Source organism: Onychomys torridus, chromosome 18 (genome assembly GCF_903995425.1).
Source record: "Onychomys torridus chromosome 18, mOncTor1.1, whole genome shotgun sequence".
NCBI lineage: Eukaryota > Metazoa > Chordata > Mammalia > Rodentia > Cricetidae > Onychomys > Onychomys torridus.
Genome location: NC_050460.1, coordinates 33398339 through 33417288, shown reverse-complemented (window position 1 = coordinate 33417288; position 18950 = coordinate 33398339). Strand labels below are relative to the sequence as shown.

General features: G+C 42.2%; 1 protein-coding gene across 2 annotated transcripts in view; it reads left to right on the top strand.

The window, feature by feature from the left end:
* Positions 1-18950, top strand: part of Aff3 (AF4/FMR2 family member 3) — a 472213-nt gene that overhangs the window by 87963 nt on the left and 365300 nt on the right. For both annotated transcript variants that reach the window (XM_036167292.1, XM_036167290.1), the window contains exons 2-5: positions 424-498; positions 2678-2798; positions 4105-4417; positions 4537-4922. In XM_036167292.1, coding sequence (XP_036023185.1) covers positions 424-498; positions 2678-2798; positions 4105-4417; positions 4537-4922 — 895 coding nt within the window. The remainder of the gene's footprint in view (positions 1-423; positions 499-2677; positions 2799-4104; positions 4418-4536; positions 4923-18950) is intronic.

Below are 18950 nucleotides of genomic sequence, written 5' to 3'. Positions count from 1 at the left end.
TTAGAGTGGTTTTGTTTTTGTCTCCTCAAACCCAAAGAGGCTAGGGATGAGGGGTTTATTTAGACAGGAAGAGCCTCCCCCTCTCCTCCAGCTTGCCTAAATTCTGACCTGACTCTTACTCTAAAATCCTGGAAGTACACTGGTCTGATACCTATTGATCTGACCTTGGTGTCCCTCCTCTTGCTTTGATTTTAAACATTTAAGCCATGTTGCAAAATAAACTATAGCTTTTTTTTTTTTTTTTCTCTGCCCATAACCCTGCTTAAAAAAAGTTTGGTTGCACTTTCTGTTTGGAGTCTGGTGTCCTTGTCCTTTAGGCCTTTGAGGGAGATGCTTCTCAGACCTGTACACACAAAGATACCAAAGGCAGGCTTGTCAGGATTAAAGTGTTTTCTCTTCTTGTGGTGTTTGTATTTTTTACAGGGGTGAAGACATCTTAAGCCAGAGGAATGATTCTCTAGTTCTGGAATTTCAGTCATCAGCCAGCAGATGCAGGAGGTATAATTTTGTGTGTGTGGGCCTTCTCAGAAGCCCAACAACCAGCATCAACGGCCACCTGCCTGCTCATCTTGCATAAAGCCACTCCATGATCACCCCAGTCTTGCCTGTAGTTTGGCTTTGTCCCTGCTGAGGGTGGCCTGCATGGCATGTGTGTGGAGGTCTCTGTTTGTCAGTTGGAGCCCTAGGTGCTCCTGGGATGTGTGTGCTGGAGACAAGGGAAGTTCAGGTGCATGCGAGGCAAAGTCCTTTTTTTTTTCTTTTTTTTTTGTAAATGCCGGTCAACATTAATCTACAGCTAGAAGTTGATACTCACCTCCTGTTGTTCAAAGCCCACTTCATGCCTCTGTGTCGTAAATCATGTGTCTTCCATCTTGCCACTCTGTGAAACCCATGGAACGTTTACAGGAGTGGGGGATTCATAGGGCAAGCCACCACCAGCAGCATAGTGCCTTGGGAGCCTGGTGCTGTGAATGAGTATGTGGAGGGTCCCCATGGTGCTGTTCACTGTCACCTCAGCCATGCTCAGATAATGACTGTGATGGTGGAAGAGTGAGCCTCGATGTTGGTAGAAGATTTTTTTTTTTTTTTTTTTTTATGTAAGGACACTGGTTGGGCTCCCAAACTTAATAACTTTGGGTAATGTACTAAGGATGAATTAAAATGCTAATGGCCTCCTTGCTCTGGATATTTTAGTATTCCCTAATTTTAAATTCAAATTAAATGCCTCAGGGGCAGGAGTAGCCTTGCCAGAAGCATGTGCAGTATCACCCCCACAGACAGTGACTTTAAAATATGTCCTGGCCACATGAGCCAAGCTGGGATGAGGAGTACTTTTTAATCACTGTCCCCTGCATCTACATGACACAACCACTAAAGGTAGCAGCTATTGAACTTTAAAATATCATTATTTTCACAGAGATCTTTTGAACCCGCAGATCCTTTCATTTTTAACTGTATGTTAATAGTAATACTCTGGATTTCAAGACACCCAAGTGTCCTAGCTCTTCCTTCTGAATTAGCATCACAGCCTCTCATTTTGACCTTACCACAGTGCCCTAAGACACCCCTGCCTAATAATGGAGACACTGAGGGTTAAAGAAGTTGGGTGGCTTTTTTTTTTTTTAATCTCCTCTCTGGACCATGGAGAATTTTAATTGGTTAGGTGGGTGTCTTGGCCCCCAGCTCAGCCCTCTGCTCCCTCGACCAAGCTAAACAAAATGATGGCCAGGTCACTGTCATACTTTATTTCTGTGGGACATGAGGACAATACCAATTCTTGGGGAATGTGTATTTCTCTAATGGGTTGGGCTTTGGGCCTGCACTAGGCCAGTGAGCCCAAGGGTCCAGTGGGTTTCATCAATAAGAGAGTCACTTTCTCCTCACTGGTTGATTTAGCCCCCTTATTTTCTCCTTGTTTTCCCCCTTCATACTTCCAATGATTTGGTGTCTGGCCGCTCTGTGATTGTATTTTGGCGACTCGATTATTAATTTCCTTCCACCAGAAGGCTTAGCTCCTGATGACAGTGATAGAAGTCAGTTTCCATTCTTTCCCTTTGTCACCTGTACCCTTTCCTCCGAGCACATTTTTTATGGTTTGGAGGCATGGTAATGTCAAATATATCAGAAGGAAGAATTGATTCGGTAGTTGTTGTTTGACGAGTTGACTGATTAGCAGAGATCAGGAGAAGGCTCCTAACTGTGAAACCCAGTGCAGCATGGAGCTTTAACAGCTCTTTAGGGAGCTAGTTAATGATAGAATCACTACAGTAACACAGACATGCCACACACACACACAAAGAATCCCAACCAGGAGCGTTCCCATATAACACTCAGAGGCAGTGTCATGAGAGGAAGTAGGCTCATAATTTCTATTTACACACCGAAGTAATTACCGTGGGCCCGAGGTGCTCAGTCTTCTGTCAGAGTTGCTTACATAGGTTCCTTTCTTGCGCTGTCAGGCAGAGGAGTCTTAATTCTGGTTGGAACTTGTCCTACGGATTCTCCCTCTGGAAGCATGTGATGATCAGACATGGGATTCAGTTGGCCTGCTGAGCCTGGCTTGAATCTCCTCCGTGCTCCTGATGTTGTTACCATTTGTCCTTTGACCAGATGTATGTGACTTTGGGTGTGGCTCTTTAATTCTGGGGGTTGTTCTCTCTCCTTTCTCCTGGTGCAGTGTCTATGAACCAGATAGGAGTGTGTTGCGGAGGAAGGAACGAGAAAGAAGAAGCCAGGAAGTACAGCAGGACAGTGGCGCCTTTAACTCCAGTTACTCTCTCTTCAGTGAACCCTACAAGGTAGATGCTTTTCAGCTCTTCACCTCCCCTTTCGCCGCAGGCAATGTCCTGTGAAGGAGCCGACAAGAAACCCCAGTTAGTTTTTGGTTTGTTGAGCCTGGGAAGATAGCCCTGCCACTGTGATACCCTCTCCACCCCTAACTAATGATATTTGGTGTGCAGGGCTCTGTGGACTCCTTTATTCATCAGTGAAGTGTGACACTGAGATCCACTTGTTATGATTTTCATCAGTAGTTCAGACTTCATCTCTTTGGTCTCAAAATTAATGTCATCTGTTAGGTTTTCTGAGCTCTTAAACACTGTTCAAAATAGTTTAGGTTAGATATCTGATGTGTGTGGTTCATGCAAGGATCAAGGCACACGTTAGGGCTAATGGAATTGGGGGTTTTCAGGATTGCTCAGTGGGTGGAGGTGGCAGCTGCTAAGCCTGGGGACCCTAGGACCCAAATGGAGGAAGGAGAGAACCAACCCCTGTGAGGTTGTCTCCTTTCCTTCTTGTTCTTTCTCCTCCTCCTCCTCCTCCTCCTCCTTCTCCTCCTCCTCCTCCTCCTCCTCCTTCTCCTTCTTCTCCTCTCTCTCTCTCTCTCTCTCTCTCTCTCTCTCTCACACACACACACACACACACACACACACACTCTCTCTCTCTCTCTCTCTCTCTCTCTCTCTCTCTCTCTCTCTCTCTCTCTTTACATATTTTTTTAAAAAAGAAATTGCAAAATAACTTCTCATTTTAACCAAAGACCAGCTACTGAGACATACTTGCTGTGCCTCACAGAGTTTATCTTTCTTCCAAAAGGAAATGTCGTCCAAGGTTCATGACCATTTCAGGTTGCACATAATATGGGCAATTTAGGGTGGGAGAATTTTGGATATTTGATCTCATATTACTTCTCAGTTCACTCTGACTCCTCTAGCCTAACACATTGCATTTCTGACTAAAATAATTACTTAGAATCTGGAAGCCAACCTACACTGAGCCAAATCTAAATTTTCAAGAAAAACCTTCAATGGTCCTGTAAACAACAATAAACTAATGCTAGAAAGGCAATGTAGACCATTTTGTGAAGTTACAAGAGTAAATTTTCTGATTTCCATGTTATATACACATATAAAATAAGTATATATGTATAAATAATAAAACATTTTGGTTATAGCGCAATATACTAAGGACCGCTTTCTGGTGTTTTAATATGCCCCAAGGTTATCCATTACAAGTTTTCAGCTCTTGGCTAATGCCAGGCACCTGTCCACTGTTTCCTGTGTCTTATCTCTAACAGTATCCATGGATATGTTTTTATTTCTCCAGACTAACAAGGGGGATGAACTCTCCAACCGGATCCAGAATACATTAGGAAATTATGACGAAATGAAAGACTTTTTAACCGACAGATCCAACCAGAGTCATCTTGTTGGCGTCCCCAAGCCGGGTGTTCCTCAGACTCCCGTGAACAAGGTAGATGAACATTTTGTGGCTGAGTCAAGAGCCCAGTCCCAACCCTCATCTGTCTGTAGCGCTGCATCTTCCACACCTGCAGCTGTCCCTGTGCAGCAGAGTAAGAGGGGCACCATGGGCTGGCAGAAGACCGGGCACCCGCCATCTGATGGCCAACAGAGAGCAGGTAAGGAGGGGCATAAGACAGTTGCTTTGAGTAGATCTCAAAGAACCACAGTGAAAAACCTGCTCCCTGGGTATGGAGTCACTCACCCTCACCACCACTGCCTTCTTCTTCCAACCCAGCACAACAGGGCTCTCTGAGGACCTTGCTTGGAGATGGTGTTGGCAGACAGCAGACAAGGACCAAGCAAGTGTGCAATGTGGAGGCAGGGCTTCAGAGCCAGGAGAGGCCACCTGCCATGGCAGCCAAGCACAGCAGCAGCGGACACTGTGTTCAGAACTTTCCTCCATCCTTGGCTTCAAAACCTAGCCTGGTCCAGCAGAAACCTACAGCATACGTGCGACCAATGGATGGCCAAGACCAGGCTCCTGATGAGTCTCCTAAGCTTAAGTCATCCACAGAAACTGCTGTGCACTGCGCGTCCTACAGAGGAGTCCCAGCCAACAAACCAGAGTCAGCCAGAGCCAAGGCCAAGCTTGCTAAGTTCAACATCCCCAAGCAAGGAGAGGTGAGTCCCTTCTCATTGGCAGTAGCAACATGGCTTGAAAATGTAGGCTTCATCTTCTTGCCCCTTCCTCCTCCCCATTGATGTGGTAAGATTTGTAGGCCTCAGACGGAAGTTACAGTTTTTAAATTCTCAAATTCATTATAACAGGATTATCTTAAGTACTGAAAATACATGTACATATGTATGTATGTATTTGTATGTGTTTGTGCATGTGTAGGAATTACTTAGGGAAGGAAGACCTCCTTTGCTTGAGTTCATGGAATTTGACGAACAAGATGGTATTGACCGTGCTATATGACAGCAATATAAAACACTTCAAAGGCTGTAATTCATCTTTCAAGGAGGTAAATTGTTTTCTGTAAAATAGTTTGGAATGCTTAATATTTTTACCAGTTTTGAGAGGTTTTCATGATAAACTTCTGAAAGGAAGTCTCATAAGACTTTGTAAAATGTTAAACCAGTAGTGAGTCTGGTTGATATTCCTATATACTCACTATCCCACTCATTTTATAAGACTTGTGCTTCAGATTCATTCACAGTAATTAAACGGACTCCTTACATTTGCTTTTCCTGTGCTATAAAAATGTTCGGCTATATGAGCATTTTCTCTGAATGAAGGAAGTATTTCAGTTCATACTCTCCTGGTTTGCATTTTGACTTTTGTTCGTCGCTTGACACAGTGTGTGGAGTGGATACATTGAGTGTGAGAATTCTAAACAGGCCAGTCACTTGACAGGTGGTAGGAAAGGCAGTGACTAGCTACGTGAACAGTGAATCTGGATGGATAACAATCTTTCTAAAGTAGCATGGCTCATACCATATTCCAAATTGATGATGGTTGTCACGAGCTCCCGAAAAGGGATTAGGACTGTGTGTGGTCGCTTTGGTTGTCTCTGTGATGTAGCACAGGAGCTGAGATAGCCGTTCTTTAACACAGTCTTTAGGAATCGCTAAGTCATTTTTCCCTTTGACATGTTCTTCTTTAAAGACGGAATAATGATGTGACCAGAGTGTTCTTCACATCTTAATTCAATTTAATAACCAAAGGAAACAAAGGATTTGGCATTTCCTGTTGTGTTTTTGACAAGGCTGAGCGAAGCATTTCTCTGCCATCATCTTGGAACTCCCCATAGGCTATTTGGGAGATAACCTTGTTACCCAGAGACTGTCACTCAGAGAGAGACTGTCTTTTGCACTCCAGGAGGTGTTTACTAAGATTTTAATTAGGAAATGTGGTGATGTGCACCAGTAGCTTCTTTTGATTACACATTTACGATGTATTCTAGTAATTAGGAAGCAGGAATCATTAGAAACAATGAAAACAATGTAATTTCTCCAAGCATTTAAAAAATTATTTTTATTTTTTAAATTGTGTGTGTGTGTGTGTGTGTGTGTGTGTGTGTGTGTGTGTGTGTGTTTGTATGGGTTTATGCATGTGAGTGCAGGTACCCATGAAGATCAGAGATGTTGGATGCCTGGGACCTGGAATTACAGGTAGCTATGGCTGCCTGATATGGATGTTGAGAATCAAACTTTAAAACACCAACACATGTTTTCTAGGCATTTGTTTATAAAAGTTTGTAGGAAACACATGGATGCCACCATATTAAATTGACTTCCTCGGGCTCTCTGGTTTTGCCTTGTCATCAGATGGTCTTTGCTGTCAAAGAGTCTAGCGGGTCCTTGAACAGTGGCGGCCAGCTTACACCACCAGTTTCAATTTTCCTTTTCATTAAGTCCTTGTTAAAATGATTTTTTAATGCTGCAGCCACTTCTGTTTGTTAGGTGACTGTTCATTCATTTAGAATCCAGCGAGGTCCTTAGTTCTGGTTAAAAGCAATGAGGTGTGTTTTCCACACCCAGTGTAGCCTTGTGCACACACCAGCACAGTATTAAGAAGGCATTTGGTGAGTTATCAGTACTCTGGACGTCATTATGCTAGGATCCCAGATTGGGAACATTGATGTATTATACTAGTTTGATAATTACAGCAAGAGGATCACGTCATGCCTGAGAGAGGGAGGGCATACTGAGAGAGATCAGAGTGATGCATAGAAACTGTTTCATTGCTCCTACATGCAGCCTGCTGCCTCCCCACATTCTGTCCTGAGAGTGTCAAAGAGGCCGGGTCTGCTTTGACAAAGAGGAGATAACTGGGAGTGTTTGGGGGCCTCCTCACGTGCACACATGTGCATGTAAATAGTTGTTTGGCATTGTGTAAGTACATTCCTCCTAAGAAAATCAGATTGGTGGCTCGGTGCAATGTAACTTGAGATATTAAAAATCTATAATGTGATCTCTGCCTTCAGGGTATTTATCATCCCTACGAATTGAATAAATTGGTCTCTAGCACTTTCCTTTTTAATTTGCAATTTATCCCACATTGCAACTAATTTTAAAACTGGCCTTCTAGTCCCAAGAATATTCTCTCATCTTTCCCATCCTTGTAGTGGAACAGTATTGTTACTTGTTTGAAAATGGAGAAATTGTGAATCTCTTTTGCCTGTTTTTAGATGTCATCAAGTCTGTGCTCTTTCCTTAACAACTTCATTCTGTCTGCTGCCACAGAGGGCTATTTGTTATAATTCTTTACTCTCCAATAACGGGTCATTAGTGTAGAAAATCTACTGCAGTGGATGGGAAAGTTAGAGGCCTCAAGAGGGTCCCTTTACCAGTACACCTGCCTCTCAGCTGGTTTACCCCAGTTCAGTTGGGGGTTTAATGAAAAACATATTTTTGTTGTTATAGCTGAGTCTCCTGTTCTTGACGCCACCCCTCATTAAGTGAGTCTCCCCTTGAGTGCCACTTGGAAAGGTATCTGTTGTTAGGTGAGAGACAGGGGACTCCACAAACAGCTGAAACATGCATTCTAGAACATCATAAGACAGGGCTTGGCAAATATTTTCCAATTGAATTGAGTTATTTTTGTTTACACACACACACACACACACACACACATACACACACACATACACACACACACACACACACACACACACACACGCACACACGCACGCACGCGCGCGCGCACACACACACGCCCCTCTTAACATTATTCCAGGTTTAGCTTTTGGAGACTATTAACGTATAGGTTCAGATACAGTTTTTGTGGGATTTGCAATTTTTATAAAAAAAAAACATGTTTATGTAAATATATCACTAAGACCTTCCTGGGCATTGAGTACACTGAAACTTAAGTGTGCCTAGTTTTAAGGTCTTTCAATCTACGACTCATGGGGTAATATGACACTGTTATTAAAAATGGTAACTTTTTATTTGGAAAAGTACTTCATATCAGACTCAAATTTAGTACCTATTCATATGCTGGGCAATTGGGGTAGATACATACATGACAGAGCCATGAAAAAGAATACTGTGCTTACCTGCTGGCTGAAGGATCTGAAGGAGGCATATTAAAGCAAGCCCTCCCTCCCCCTGCTTGCCAAGGTGTCCTCATAGACTGCAGTTCGCTTTTTTGGAAGTTTGCAGTGTCTGCGGTGGTATTCCAAAACCTTTATATCTTACTGCTCATTTTCTATTAACCAGTAGCTATGATTTGAATATGCTATTACACAAACCTCTGATGACTGGCATGGGAACATATTTAACCAAAGGGCGAAAGCCAGCTTTGTTGATCTGGAAAGAGATCTCTAAATTTGAGTGTCAGTTAGCAGACTACATGAGGAGCTTTCATTGTGATTGATCCTTCATCTACAAGGATAGAGTAACTAACTGTTTGGTTGATTAGATTTGCTTTGTTAGGATGTGCACTGAAATAGTTTAAGATATATTGATTAAACATAGCATTTTCATGACCAGCATTTTCTAAAAATCACCATTTATGTCACGAGTAAGAGTAGACAAACGAAATGTCATGATTCTATAAAATAGCTTCCCAGAAAAGCAATTAACTGATTTTGTTCCAAGTTCACAGAAGATAAATGATGTAGGCTTTCTATTTCCTGTCACTCTTGGTTACCTTTGTATGAAAATGGATTTCTTCCAAATTAAAGTCGGCACCAGCCTGCCGGGCGAAAAGGCATCTGCAAAAACAGAGTGTATATTACATATTCACGCCAGTCGGAATTTCTTAATTACAATTGAGATGTATAATGTTTTCAAATCAAAGTATGCTGTCAGATTGTTCCTTGAAGAAATGAGGGGCCATGTGCAGCCAGGAGCCTCAGTCTCACTGTCTGTTGTAATCTTATCCTTCCCATCCTTCTCACTTCCACTCTCCTTCCCCATGACAGGGAGCCAGGTCCTGTGGGACAGAGTGGCTTGGCAACAGCACCATGTATAACACTCTGTACTTCCTCCTGTCCACAACGTTGATATGTACAGCCACCACCCTCTGAGAATATCCACACCATGCATGTGCACATGCATAACCTCCACCCTCTGTGGATGTCCACACCATGCACATACACATACATATACATAGCCTCTACCCAGGAGAATATCCACACCATGGATGTGCACATGCACAACTTCCACCCTCTGAGAATATCCACACCATGGATGTGCACATGCATAGCCTCCACCCTCTGAGAATATTCACACCATGCATGTCACATATATAGCCTCCATCCTCTGAGAATATTCACACCATGCATGTGCACATGCATAGCCTCCACCCTCTGAGAATATTCACACCATGCATGTGCACATGCATAGCCTCCACCCTCTGAGAATATTCACACCATGCATGTGCTCATACATAGTCTCCATCCTCTGAGAATATTCATACCATGCATGTGCACATACATAGTCTCCATCCTCTGAGAATATTCACACCATGGATGTGCACATGCATAATCCCCGCCCTCTGTGGACATCCACACCATGCACATACACATACATAGCCTCTACCCAGGAGAATATTTACACCATGCATGTGCACATACATAGCCTCCATCCTCTGAGAATATTCACACCATGGATGTGCACATGCATAACTTCTGTGGACATCCACACCATGCACATACACATACACAGCCTCTACCCAGGATAATATTTCACACCCTGGATGTGCACATCATGCACAGCCTCCGCCTTTGAGAACATCAGGCCCTTCCTTGTCCTGAAGAGGTTCAGAAGTGTGAAAGTCAAATACTCATCTCACATGTGTCATGAAAGCACTTGCCTTCCTTGTTCCATCTGGGTCATTCTGAAGGTCATAATGAAGGCTAACACATGGAAATACTTCTACTTTTTAGCCCTTCTGCGTTTAGTCACTGGATCCTAAAAGGTAAGAGTATTAACTAGAAATGACTTCAGTTTCTATAATCATTAATTGAAAAATGTCCACTAAAATAGGTCCCCTGTATGGAGGTGTCCTTCCTGTTCCCTTGCCTTCTGGGAATCTTTCAGATTGGTATTAGGAAGCTAAATTTTCTAGCCTTAAGGTGGGAAACCACTTTTGAGGGTAGAGGCAGGAGGATAGGCCCCAGCAGGAGGTTATTAGCAAGCCAGCTCTGTTTTTCCTGTCTCTCCCTTCTTGTAAAGTCCCCTCCCCCAGGAAACATCTGGAAGGATTACCAGGCTGGCTGCTCCGAAGCCACAGCCTTATGCGTGTGTTGACTCCAGATCTGGGGCTAATCAGCAGTCTGAGGCCTCTGCATGTGGTATCATCCTAGAGTCCTGCAAGAGGCCTCCTGATGTTTACTTCGTCCTCCTTCGTCAAAAGTCACATGTAGTCTTTCAGCTGTGAAAGAGAGGACAGGATGGCCACAGATTGGAAACTGGCAAGAACCGGTTCAGATTCTAGTCTGCAGCCTGTTAGCCAAGTGACTGTGAACAGATATACTCAGTTTCTACTCAAGAGAACTAGAGAAAAACAGTTACAGTTCTGTGGCAGAGATTGTGTGTGTGTGTGTGTGTGTGTGTGTGTGTGTGTGTGTGTGTAAGGTGTTGGGGGTGGTTAATAAAGTAATGTGATTAGAGGAAAGTTAATACAGTAAACCCCAGCAGATGTTAGTGATGCCATATTAGTGATAAAAATAAAGGTAGGAAGGCAAGATTTGTGCGTGGTAAGTCTAACAGAGGCAGGGAGGGAAGGAGTGAGAAAGAATTCTGAAAAAGCTTTGTGTGTGTGTGTGTGTGTGTGTGTGTGTTTAATAACCCACATCTTGCTGACTTCTGAGATTATCTTGGGTTAATATAACAAAGCCCCAGTGACATGATCCCCCCTTGTTTAATGGTAAGCCCCCTGGCCTCCTGGGGTAATATTCCCAAGTCTGGGATCATATTTGCTCTTTCTTTGTCTGTTCCATGTTTTTCCTTTGAACTATTATATCATTGAGCTTTATTTCCAATTAAATGAAATACAGAATCAACAAGCTTTGGGTGGAGGAGAAGTTAAAATGTTCAGGCCATGAGGACTTAGAATGACTCATTGATCAGAGCTGTTGGAGGCACAGCATATTAAATCGCATGTTTAATAGGGCTGAGCAGCAGAATCACTCACCTCCACATGGTTTCCCAGCATTAGCAATACCTTTATAGCACATGGGAAGAGAGTCTCTCTGGTGCTATCTGCAGTCCACTTCTATAGCAGCATGAATGACCTGCGGCAGCTCCTCGGCCACCCCTCCACACTCCACAGTTCTGTTCTACCCTAAAGTCAGGTTCCAGGACAAGTATGCCTTCAGGGGCACTGTTGTCTAGGACTGGTTTTCCTGCAGATACTGTCTGGATTTGAAAGTGAGCAGTGTGGCTGGTAGAGCTGGTGATGGCCTTGTAATGGGAAGTCATGACAAACCCTGTCAGCATGAGTGAGTTTGTGTTTGATCAACATCTAGAACAGTGGTTGGCATGCAGGCTGTACTCAGGGAAAATCCTAGAAGTAATGATGGGCTCTAATTAATAATTATTAAATAATAATTACAAATAGCTTTACTGGCTTTACGTCTACCTTCTAATGCACCTAACTTTAGATTGTTTGATAGCCCAAATCTAGAAATTGAGATGAAGTTATGAATACAATAGGGTAGGAGACCTACAAAGGCAGGGATTTATGTCTTGACTTCTTGCTCTTTGAGCTGTGCCTGACACATACTTTGTGGTCAGTAGATGCTTTCCAAGTGATCTCATTAACTTAAAGGCGTGAGTCAAAGACTTCACTCTTTTCCATTCAGTACCTACCTCCCCATGTTGAACCCTCACTAGTTATTAGGCCTTTTATGGGAAGAGGAGCTAGATATGGCCCAGTGTATAATTTATAGTAGCTGTTTTGAAGAGGGATGGGAACCGTATTTACTGATGTGTGTAAACACAGCACATATAAAATGAGTCTTAGAGCTGTGTTCTGGTCTCAGAAACAAATGCTAAGCAGGCAGTGGTTCTAAAGAGATGTTTTGTCCTCTCTGCTTCTCCCTCTTCATGCTTTCTCTCTTCTTCCCCTGGCCCCTCCTTTTCCATGGGGTCTTCACAACAGAAGCACCCCCTCAGTGTATGTGTGTGTGTTCGTGTTCGTGTTCTTGAGGATGGTCTGTTCTCTAGCCACAGGGTGAGGAGTGAAAGGATATAGGATGTGGAGGGTGAGAGTGTGTTCAGGAAGGGTGAGCCCACACCTTCCAGTCTTCTGCTGCATGAATGAAGTTCTAATGGACTTTAACATTCCATAATACAGAGTTAGTAGACCCCCTGTGCTCTAGGAACGCCCCCTCCCAACGCTTTTCCTTTGTATGCTGTTCTGCACTTATGCTGCCTGTCCTGATTTCCATTTCGGTTATTCATGGGAATGCAGTGTTTTGTAATTGGCACGTTCAATCCACGCATTTACCAGAGCTCTGTTTCTTTGTTACTTCAGAGATCCCTCCTTCAGAGAGATTGCTGCTTGCAGAGTGTGCGTGTGTCATAGCTTTAACTATTCTTTTGATACACAGTAAATGGGTGACCCTTGTCTACATTAACAGACAGACAAACAGTAGAAAATAGAAAAGTGTACACATCCTGTCATTTGTCTATATAAGTAAGCCCTACCAACAAATGTAGATCCTCCTTCTCCTCATCCACCCCTGTGATCCTTGGCACTCTCAAAATAGGACTTCAACAATGTGTCCCCCATGGCCATTTGATTTCTTGTCTATGTTACTCTTACTAAAGCCTATTCTGTTTTCAGTCTTCACAGCTAAAGGGAAACATCTAGCCAGTAGCCCAGGGGCTGCCTTCTCAGAGATAGATGACTCTGGCCCTTCCTAAGGCTCACCTGCAGGCCAGTCTTTAAAAAACTTAGGCTTAGCTTCATTTGTGTCCTAGGATTTCATTATTGTTGAATGTGTCCTTTTTGGCCACCTTGAGTATCAGCTTCTCTTGAGGAGGTCTTTGTTGTGTTCTTTTGGACAGCATCTCACATGGGGTCATGCCACTCTTTCCCATGTAAGAATCAAGATAAAGTGAATTTGAGCTTGAATTTCCAGAGTAGCCATCCTGCTTCATGATAGCCGATTGAACTAATTGCTCTCTTAAGATTTCTTCTTCAACCATTTTATTACATGTGGTGTATGTAGTGGAGAGAGGAGAAAACAGAGCAGGATGAGGAAGTTGGGCAGGCACATGGGGTTGGAGTATAGAGAGCAATCTGATAAATTAAGGGGGTGGATAAAATACTGAGGGAGGGGTTCTAACGGCTCTCACAGAGGCCCTAAGTTCTTAGCACCCAAATCAAGTGGTTCACAACCATCTGTTACTCCTGCTCCAGGGAATCCTATGCTCTCATCTGACCTCCTGGGCATCTGCATGCATATGCGTGCATGTGTGCGTGACCACACACACACACACACACACACACACACACACACACACACACACACACACACACCAAAAAAACAAAAAAAACCAAAAAAACAAAAAACAACACAACACAAATAAAAAACAAAATCTTTATAAAAATTAAGAAGGGTGTTTAGGATCATTGTTGAAGATGTGAGAAGTGTGGAAGAAGAAAGAAGTGAAGACATGAAGGGTTTGTTAGGAAGGTCCTAAGAAAAGGAACCTGCCACACCACACAGAGTGGAAAGGATGCCTGATGCACAGGCATGTATGGGGACACATCGCCTCACATGGGGATGGCTGGAAAACAGTAAGTGGGAATAGAATATAGAAGTGAAAGCCTTGGAGATGAGTTGTGAAGGTCTGTTAGGGCACAGGAAAGACTTCAGCTTTTCCGTGAGTGAAAACTTGGGGCAACATTGAATGATTTGCCTTGAAGGAGTGCCATGAACTAATCTAGGGATGAAAAGGATCAGTTTGGCTGTTACATCTGGAATGATCTGGAGCAAGGCAGAGGTAGAAGGAGGCAATGAGATGTCAGGTTATTGCACCCATGTAGGCATGCTTTAGAGATCTGTGACCAGCAGAAACAAATGAAAGAATATTTGTGAGTGTTTCATGTATGTTTTTTCTTACTGAGTCAAATTAAGAGAGCAAAGAATTATGTTGGCTGCTGGTGTGAGAGGATGCTCCATACATGGCATTGGGAGTGAGAGGCCAGCTCTTCATTCACATGACATTGGGCTAGGAAGTAGAGATTGCAACCTGAACCAGGGCTAGATTATGACATCTAAGAGCTCATCTGAGGTGACTACTTCCACCACCTAGAACCTGCCTCTTAGACCTCACGGCCTCTCCAAATGTGGGCACCTGCTGGCGAGTAAGTGTTCAAAACATGAGCTAGTGGGGCATTTCAGTCAAACTGTAACATCCGGAAGAGAGGATGGGATGGCACACACTGGTACTGAGGGTGTTGAGAAGGGAAGGTTAGATCCTTGAAGTATTTTGAGGGAGACCCAATACAGGTTGCTGACAGCTGGAATGAAGACAGAAAGAACTCTGGACAGTTTTGACCTGATCTGTTAAGGGGAACAAGATGCTTTCCACTGAGGTGACAAAGGTGGCAGGTCTGACAGATTGGAGGGAAAAACCAAGAATCCATTTGAACTTCCAAATTTGAAACATCACTTAGATGTGCAGGTGAGGAGGTGAGATGAGATAGACAGTTTGCTCCACCAGCTGCAGAACTACTCAAGAAGGGAGGCTGTTCTGGGCCAGAAAAGTAGACTTGGATTTTGGGGGTACACTTGATGACTCACAGCTGAGACTGAGTGAGGTGGAATTCACTCTGGGAGACATGAGCGTGGACAAGGTAGAGAGCTGAACCCTTCCTGCAGGAAGACGTCAGTGCGAGCAGAACCCTCCAAGCGAACAGAGATTGGATCAGAAGGAAGGCAGGCAACAGAGTAGCAGTATTTAGATGCTGTAAGAGAAGGTGGTATGAAGAGAAGTACCCGTGTCCACCATGTTGTTAGAGTTAGTTACACCTAAGTCTTTAGTTACTGTGGTGAGAGTCTTGGGTTCCTAAGCTAGATCAGAAAGAGAATTAAGAAACTTTGCCTATGAACAACTCTTTGTGCCAAGTGAAAAGATTTTGAAAATACTGTCTTTGTTGTAAAAATTTACATAATATTAGGAACATAAAAATGGATAAATTGAATTGTATTACAGTTTGGAAAAACATACACGTAGAATATTGGGATAGGTCTTTCTGATTTTTTTTTTAAAATACTTACATCTTTTAAATTGAGATAAGGGTATACATGATTGTTACCATATTTATTTTCCACACTATCATAAACACTTCATCAGTAGTCATTGGACATTCTTTTGTAAATATTCAATTTTATGGGATTCAGAGGTTACATATCATATAGTTGGATAACTTCAGTGGCTTTGTCGTATAATTTACTTCATTCAACCCAAAATTTAATTGCTTAATGTTTTCAGTAACCATTTAAGCATTTTAAAGCTTTTTCTTGAGTGTAAATTATTTTCTAAAGAGTGACAAGTGAATTTTGTATATATTTATGATTTATTCCTAAGAAACAGTCTTAGCCATTTAATTTGTAATTCTGAAATGAGGAAATGGTGAGCAAATCTAGACTTTTGTACATGTTTGTTCATGTCATTTACCTCCTTTTCTTTTGAAATATTTGTAAGTTTCCCTAAAATATTAAAATAATAAAGAAACTGGCATTTCCTAAATAGTATTATAGGCAATTTCTTAGTTTGTTAATTAATTTTTATGTTTAGTAGAGAAATTAAAATTTTCTCTTTCTCCCTTTGATCTTTCTTTGTTGCTAGAGCTGGATAAACCATTCCTATAAACATAAAGAGCTAAATTGGATATCAGAAGTGAAAATAAGAAAATAAAATGTTTATCTACCTATAACTTAGTTTGCTAAAGATCTCATTTTATTTTGGATAGTCAGCTATCAGTATAATGGGTTTATTAGTATATCCTTTGTAGTTTCAATTAAAAGTATAAACATTCTATCTTTATGTAAAGTGGATACTAATATTCCTGTGAGACTACATATCTTACATCAGAGTGCTCCCTCCTGGCTTGCAGACCTAGGACAAAGGCCTGTGACTGTGAGAATTCTACATTTCTGGAATCTCTCTATTATCAGTGTTTTATTGCTATGTGCATAGAATTAGGACTGTCCTCACAGACTGTTAGCTCCTGGGGCTGGCTCCTTGCCATTATTCTCTTTCCATTATTTCCTAGAACTGTTCCTGTTAGAGAAAATAGCGAATTATTTTAACCCTGAGTTATGCATATTGAGTTTTTGTATCTGAAATACAGAGAGACAAATTTATTTTGAAAAAGATCAGAATGGCTGAGAGTGGTGACGCACGCCTTTGATCCCAGCACTCGGGAGGCAGAGCCAGGCTGATCTCTGTGAGTTCGAGGCCAGCCTGGGCTACAGAGTGAGTCTCAAGACAGACATTAAAGCTACCGGGAGGGTTAGGGTGGGAGAAAATTTTAAAAAGATGAGAATGAAGTTCTAACATGCCATCCCATCAGATAAGCCGTTGTCTCTACCCAGACCAGCCCTGTGCTGCTCGCTCTGCATCCTCCTTCTAGAATACTTTTCTGTATTTTCTTATATCTACAGCATGATTCCTTCCAGTGTTTCTGCCAAATAATTCCTTGCAGCCTAGTTCCTCTGTAAACAATAATCGGTAGAAGTAGTTAATTGTTAATGTCTTGGCATCCAACCTAAGGCCTAGCACATGTTAGGCAAGTTCTGCTACTGGGCCATATCCTCAGCCCTTCTGTCTTATTAGTAGTTTTTTTTTTTTTTTCCTGCTTAATTATTTTACATTTATTAATTGGTATCATGCTTATTTAAATAATTTGCATGATGAAGGCAAGAAAATTTAAAAGTCAATTCAAATCCCACAACCCAAGACAAAAGGTTGTGTAGGAGAGGGGATTAATTCCAGGTAGCATCCTCTCTCCCTTCATTTGTTAGTATGTGCACGTGTTTCTACATGAAGGGGACACACATGGCAGGGTACACATGTGGAGGTCAGACGTCAACCTCTGGTATCAGGTCTTCCTTTCACCTTGAGGTAGGATCTCTCCTTGCTGCTATGCTGTGTGCCGCAGACTAGCTGCCCCATGAGCTTCTGGGAGATTCTCCCTTCTGCTTTCCACTTAGCTGCATGTGCCAGGATTGTAGACTCAGGCTACCATGCCCCTCATTCATATGGGTTCCAGGACTCTGAACTCAGGCCTTCAGATGGCACAGTAGGCACTTTTACCTGCTGAGCATCTCCCTGGGCCTCTTCCATACAAATGGCTTTTATCATATGGAGCCCTTTTTCAAGCTTTGCTGATACATACTCTTATCTGATTTCTTCTTAGAGGTTATCTGCTCTTTGAGTAACTAAAGAATTTTAAAATATTTACCGGATGGTGCTGGTGCATGCCCATCTTTAATCCCAGCACTCAGGAGGCAGGTTGAGTTTGAAGCCAGCCTGGTCTACAGAGCAAGTTCCAGGAAAGCCATGGCTACACAGAAAAACCCTGTCTTGAAAATTAAAAACAAACAAACAACAACAACAACAAAGAAGAGTCTCCAACATATATCTCACTACTAAGCAATTTTTGAAACATGGAGTGCTCTTTCAGTGTGTAGGTCTCTTCCCTAAGGTTGAGGGATTTTAAAAAGTACTGAGTGAGTGCATTCAGATGTTTCCTCTGAAGGAGTTACTGGTGTTGGAGCCCATTGTCTCTTTCAAAAGCTCCTTTCTGCTTCGAGCTGTGATTTTTCTCAGTGGTTTTCAGTCTTTTTTTTTCTTTTGAAGCCTTTCCTGTTGTCTAGTGATTCCATTTTCAGTCTCTATTCTGTTTTCTGCCTTCCCCGAGTCTTAATAATGGCTTCATTGTAGTTTTCAGATCAACTTTGTAAGTTATGAAATAATTTATCATGTGATTATATAGTTATATGCTTTATTTAAGCCTCTCCACAAATTCATGAATTATTTTTCTAATAATTTATAAGAGTATAATTATGTTCTCTATTTTAATTATAAGATTAATTTATTGACATAATTCACTTCTCATGAAAAAAACTGGAAGCCAAACTTCATTTTACTTGTTTGATTTATAGTTAAATTTTCTTTATAAGGAGTGTTTTCTAGTACCAGAAATCTTTAGGAAGAGAAGCCACTCTGTTTATTTCACATTTAGTAGTACATGAAGCAGGTCCATGTTTGATGAATTCCAAATAAATGGCTTAAAAACAAGAGTGCAGTGTCTATCACTGAAGTCTGAGGTGGTGTTTTGTACTGTGATGTCCTGCCATGGAGATGGGTTCCCTTTATTCTCTTACTCTCCCGCCTGTGGGAGGGTGACTATTTTCTTTCTTGTTAATAGACAGTATGGTTGTACATGTTTATGGGGTACAGTGATGGCTTCCTATAGCCATCTGTCATCAATAATATAGTCAGAATATTTGGCATATACTTAAAATTTTTTGTGGTGAGACTATTTATATTTTTCTCCTCTAGGTATTTGGAAATAGTGCACTAGTGTTAACCTTAGCCACCCCAATCTGTGTTAGAATACCAGCATGGCTTCCAAGCTGAAACTTGGTGCCCACACACACCAGTATCTCTCTCTCTCTCCTCTCTCCTGCCCTCTTCAATCTCTGCTGAGCCATGTTACACTTGACT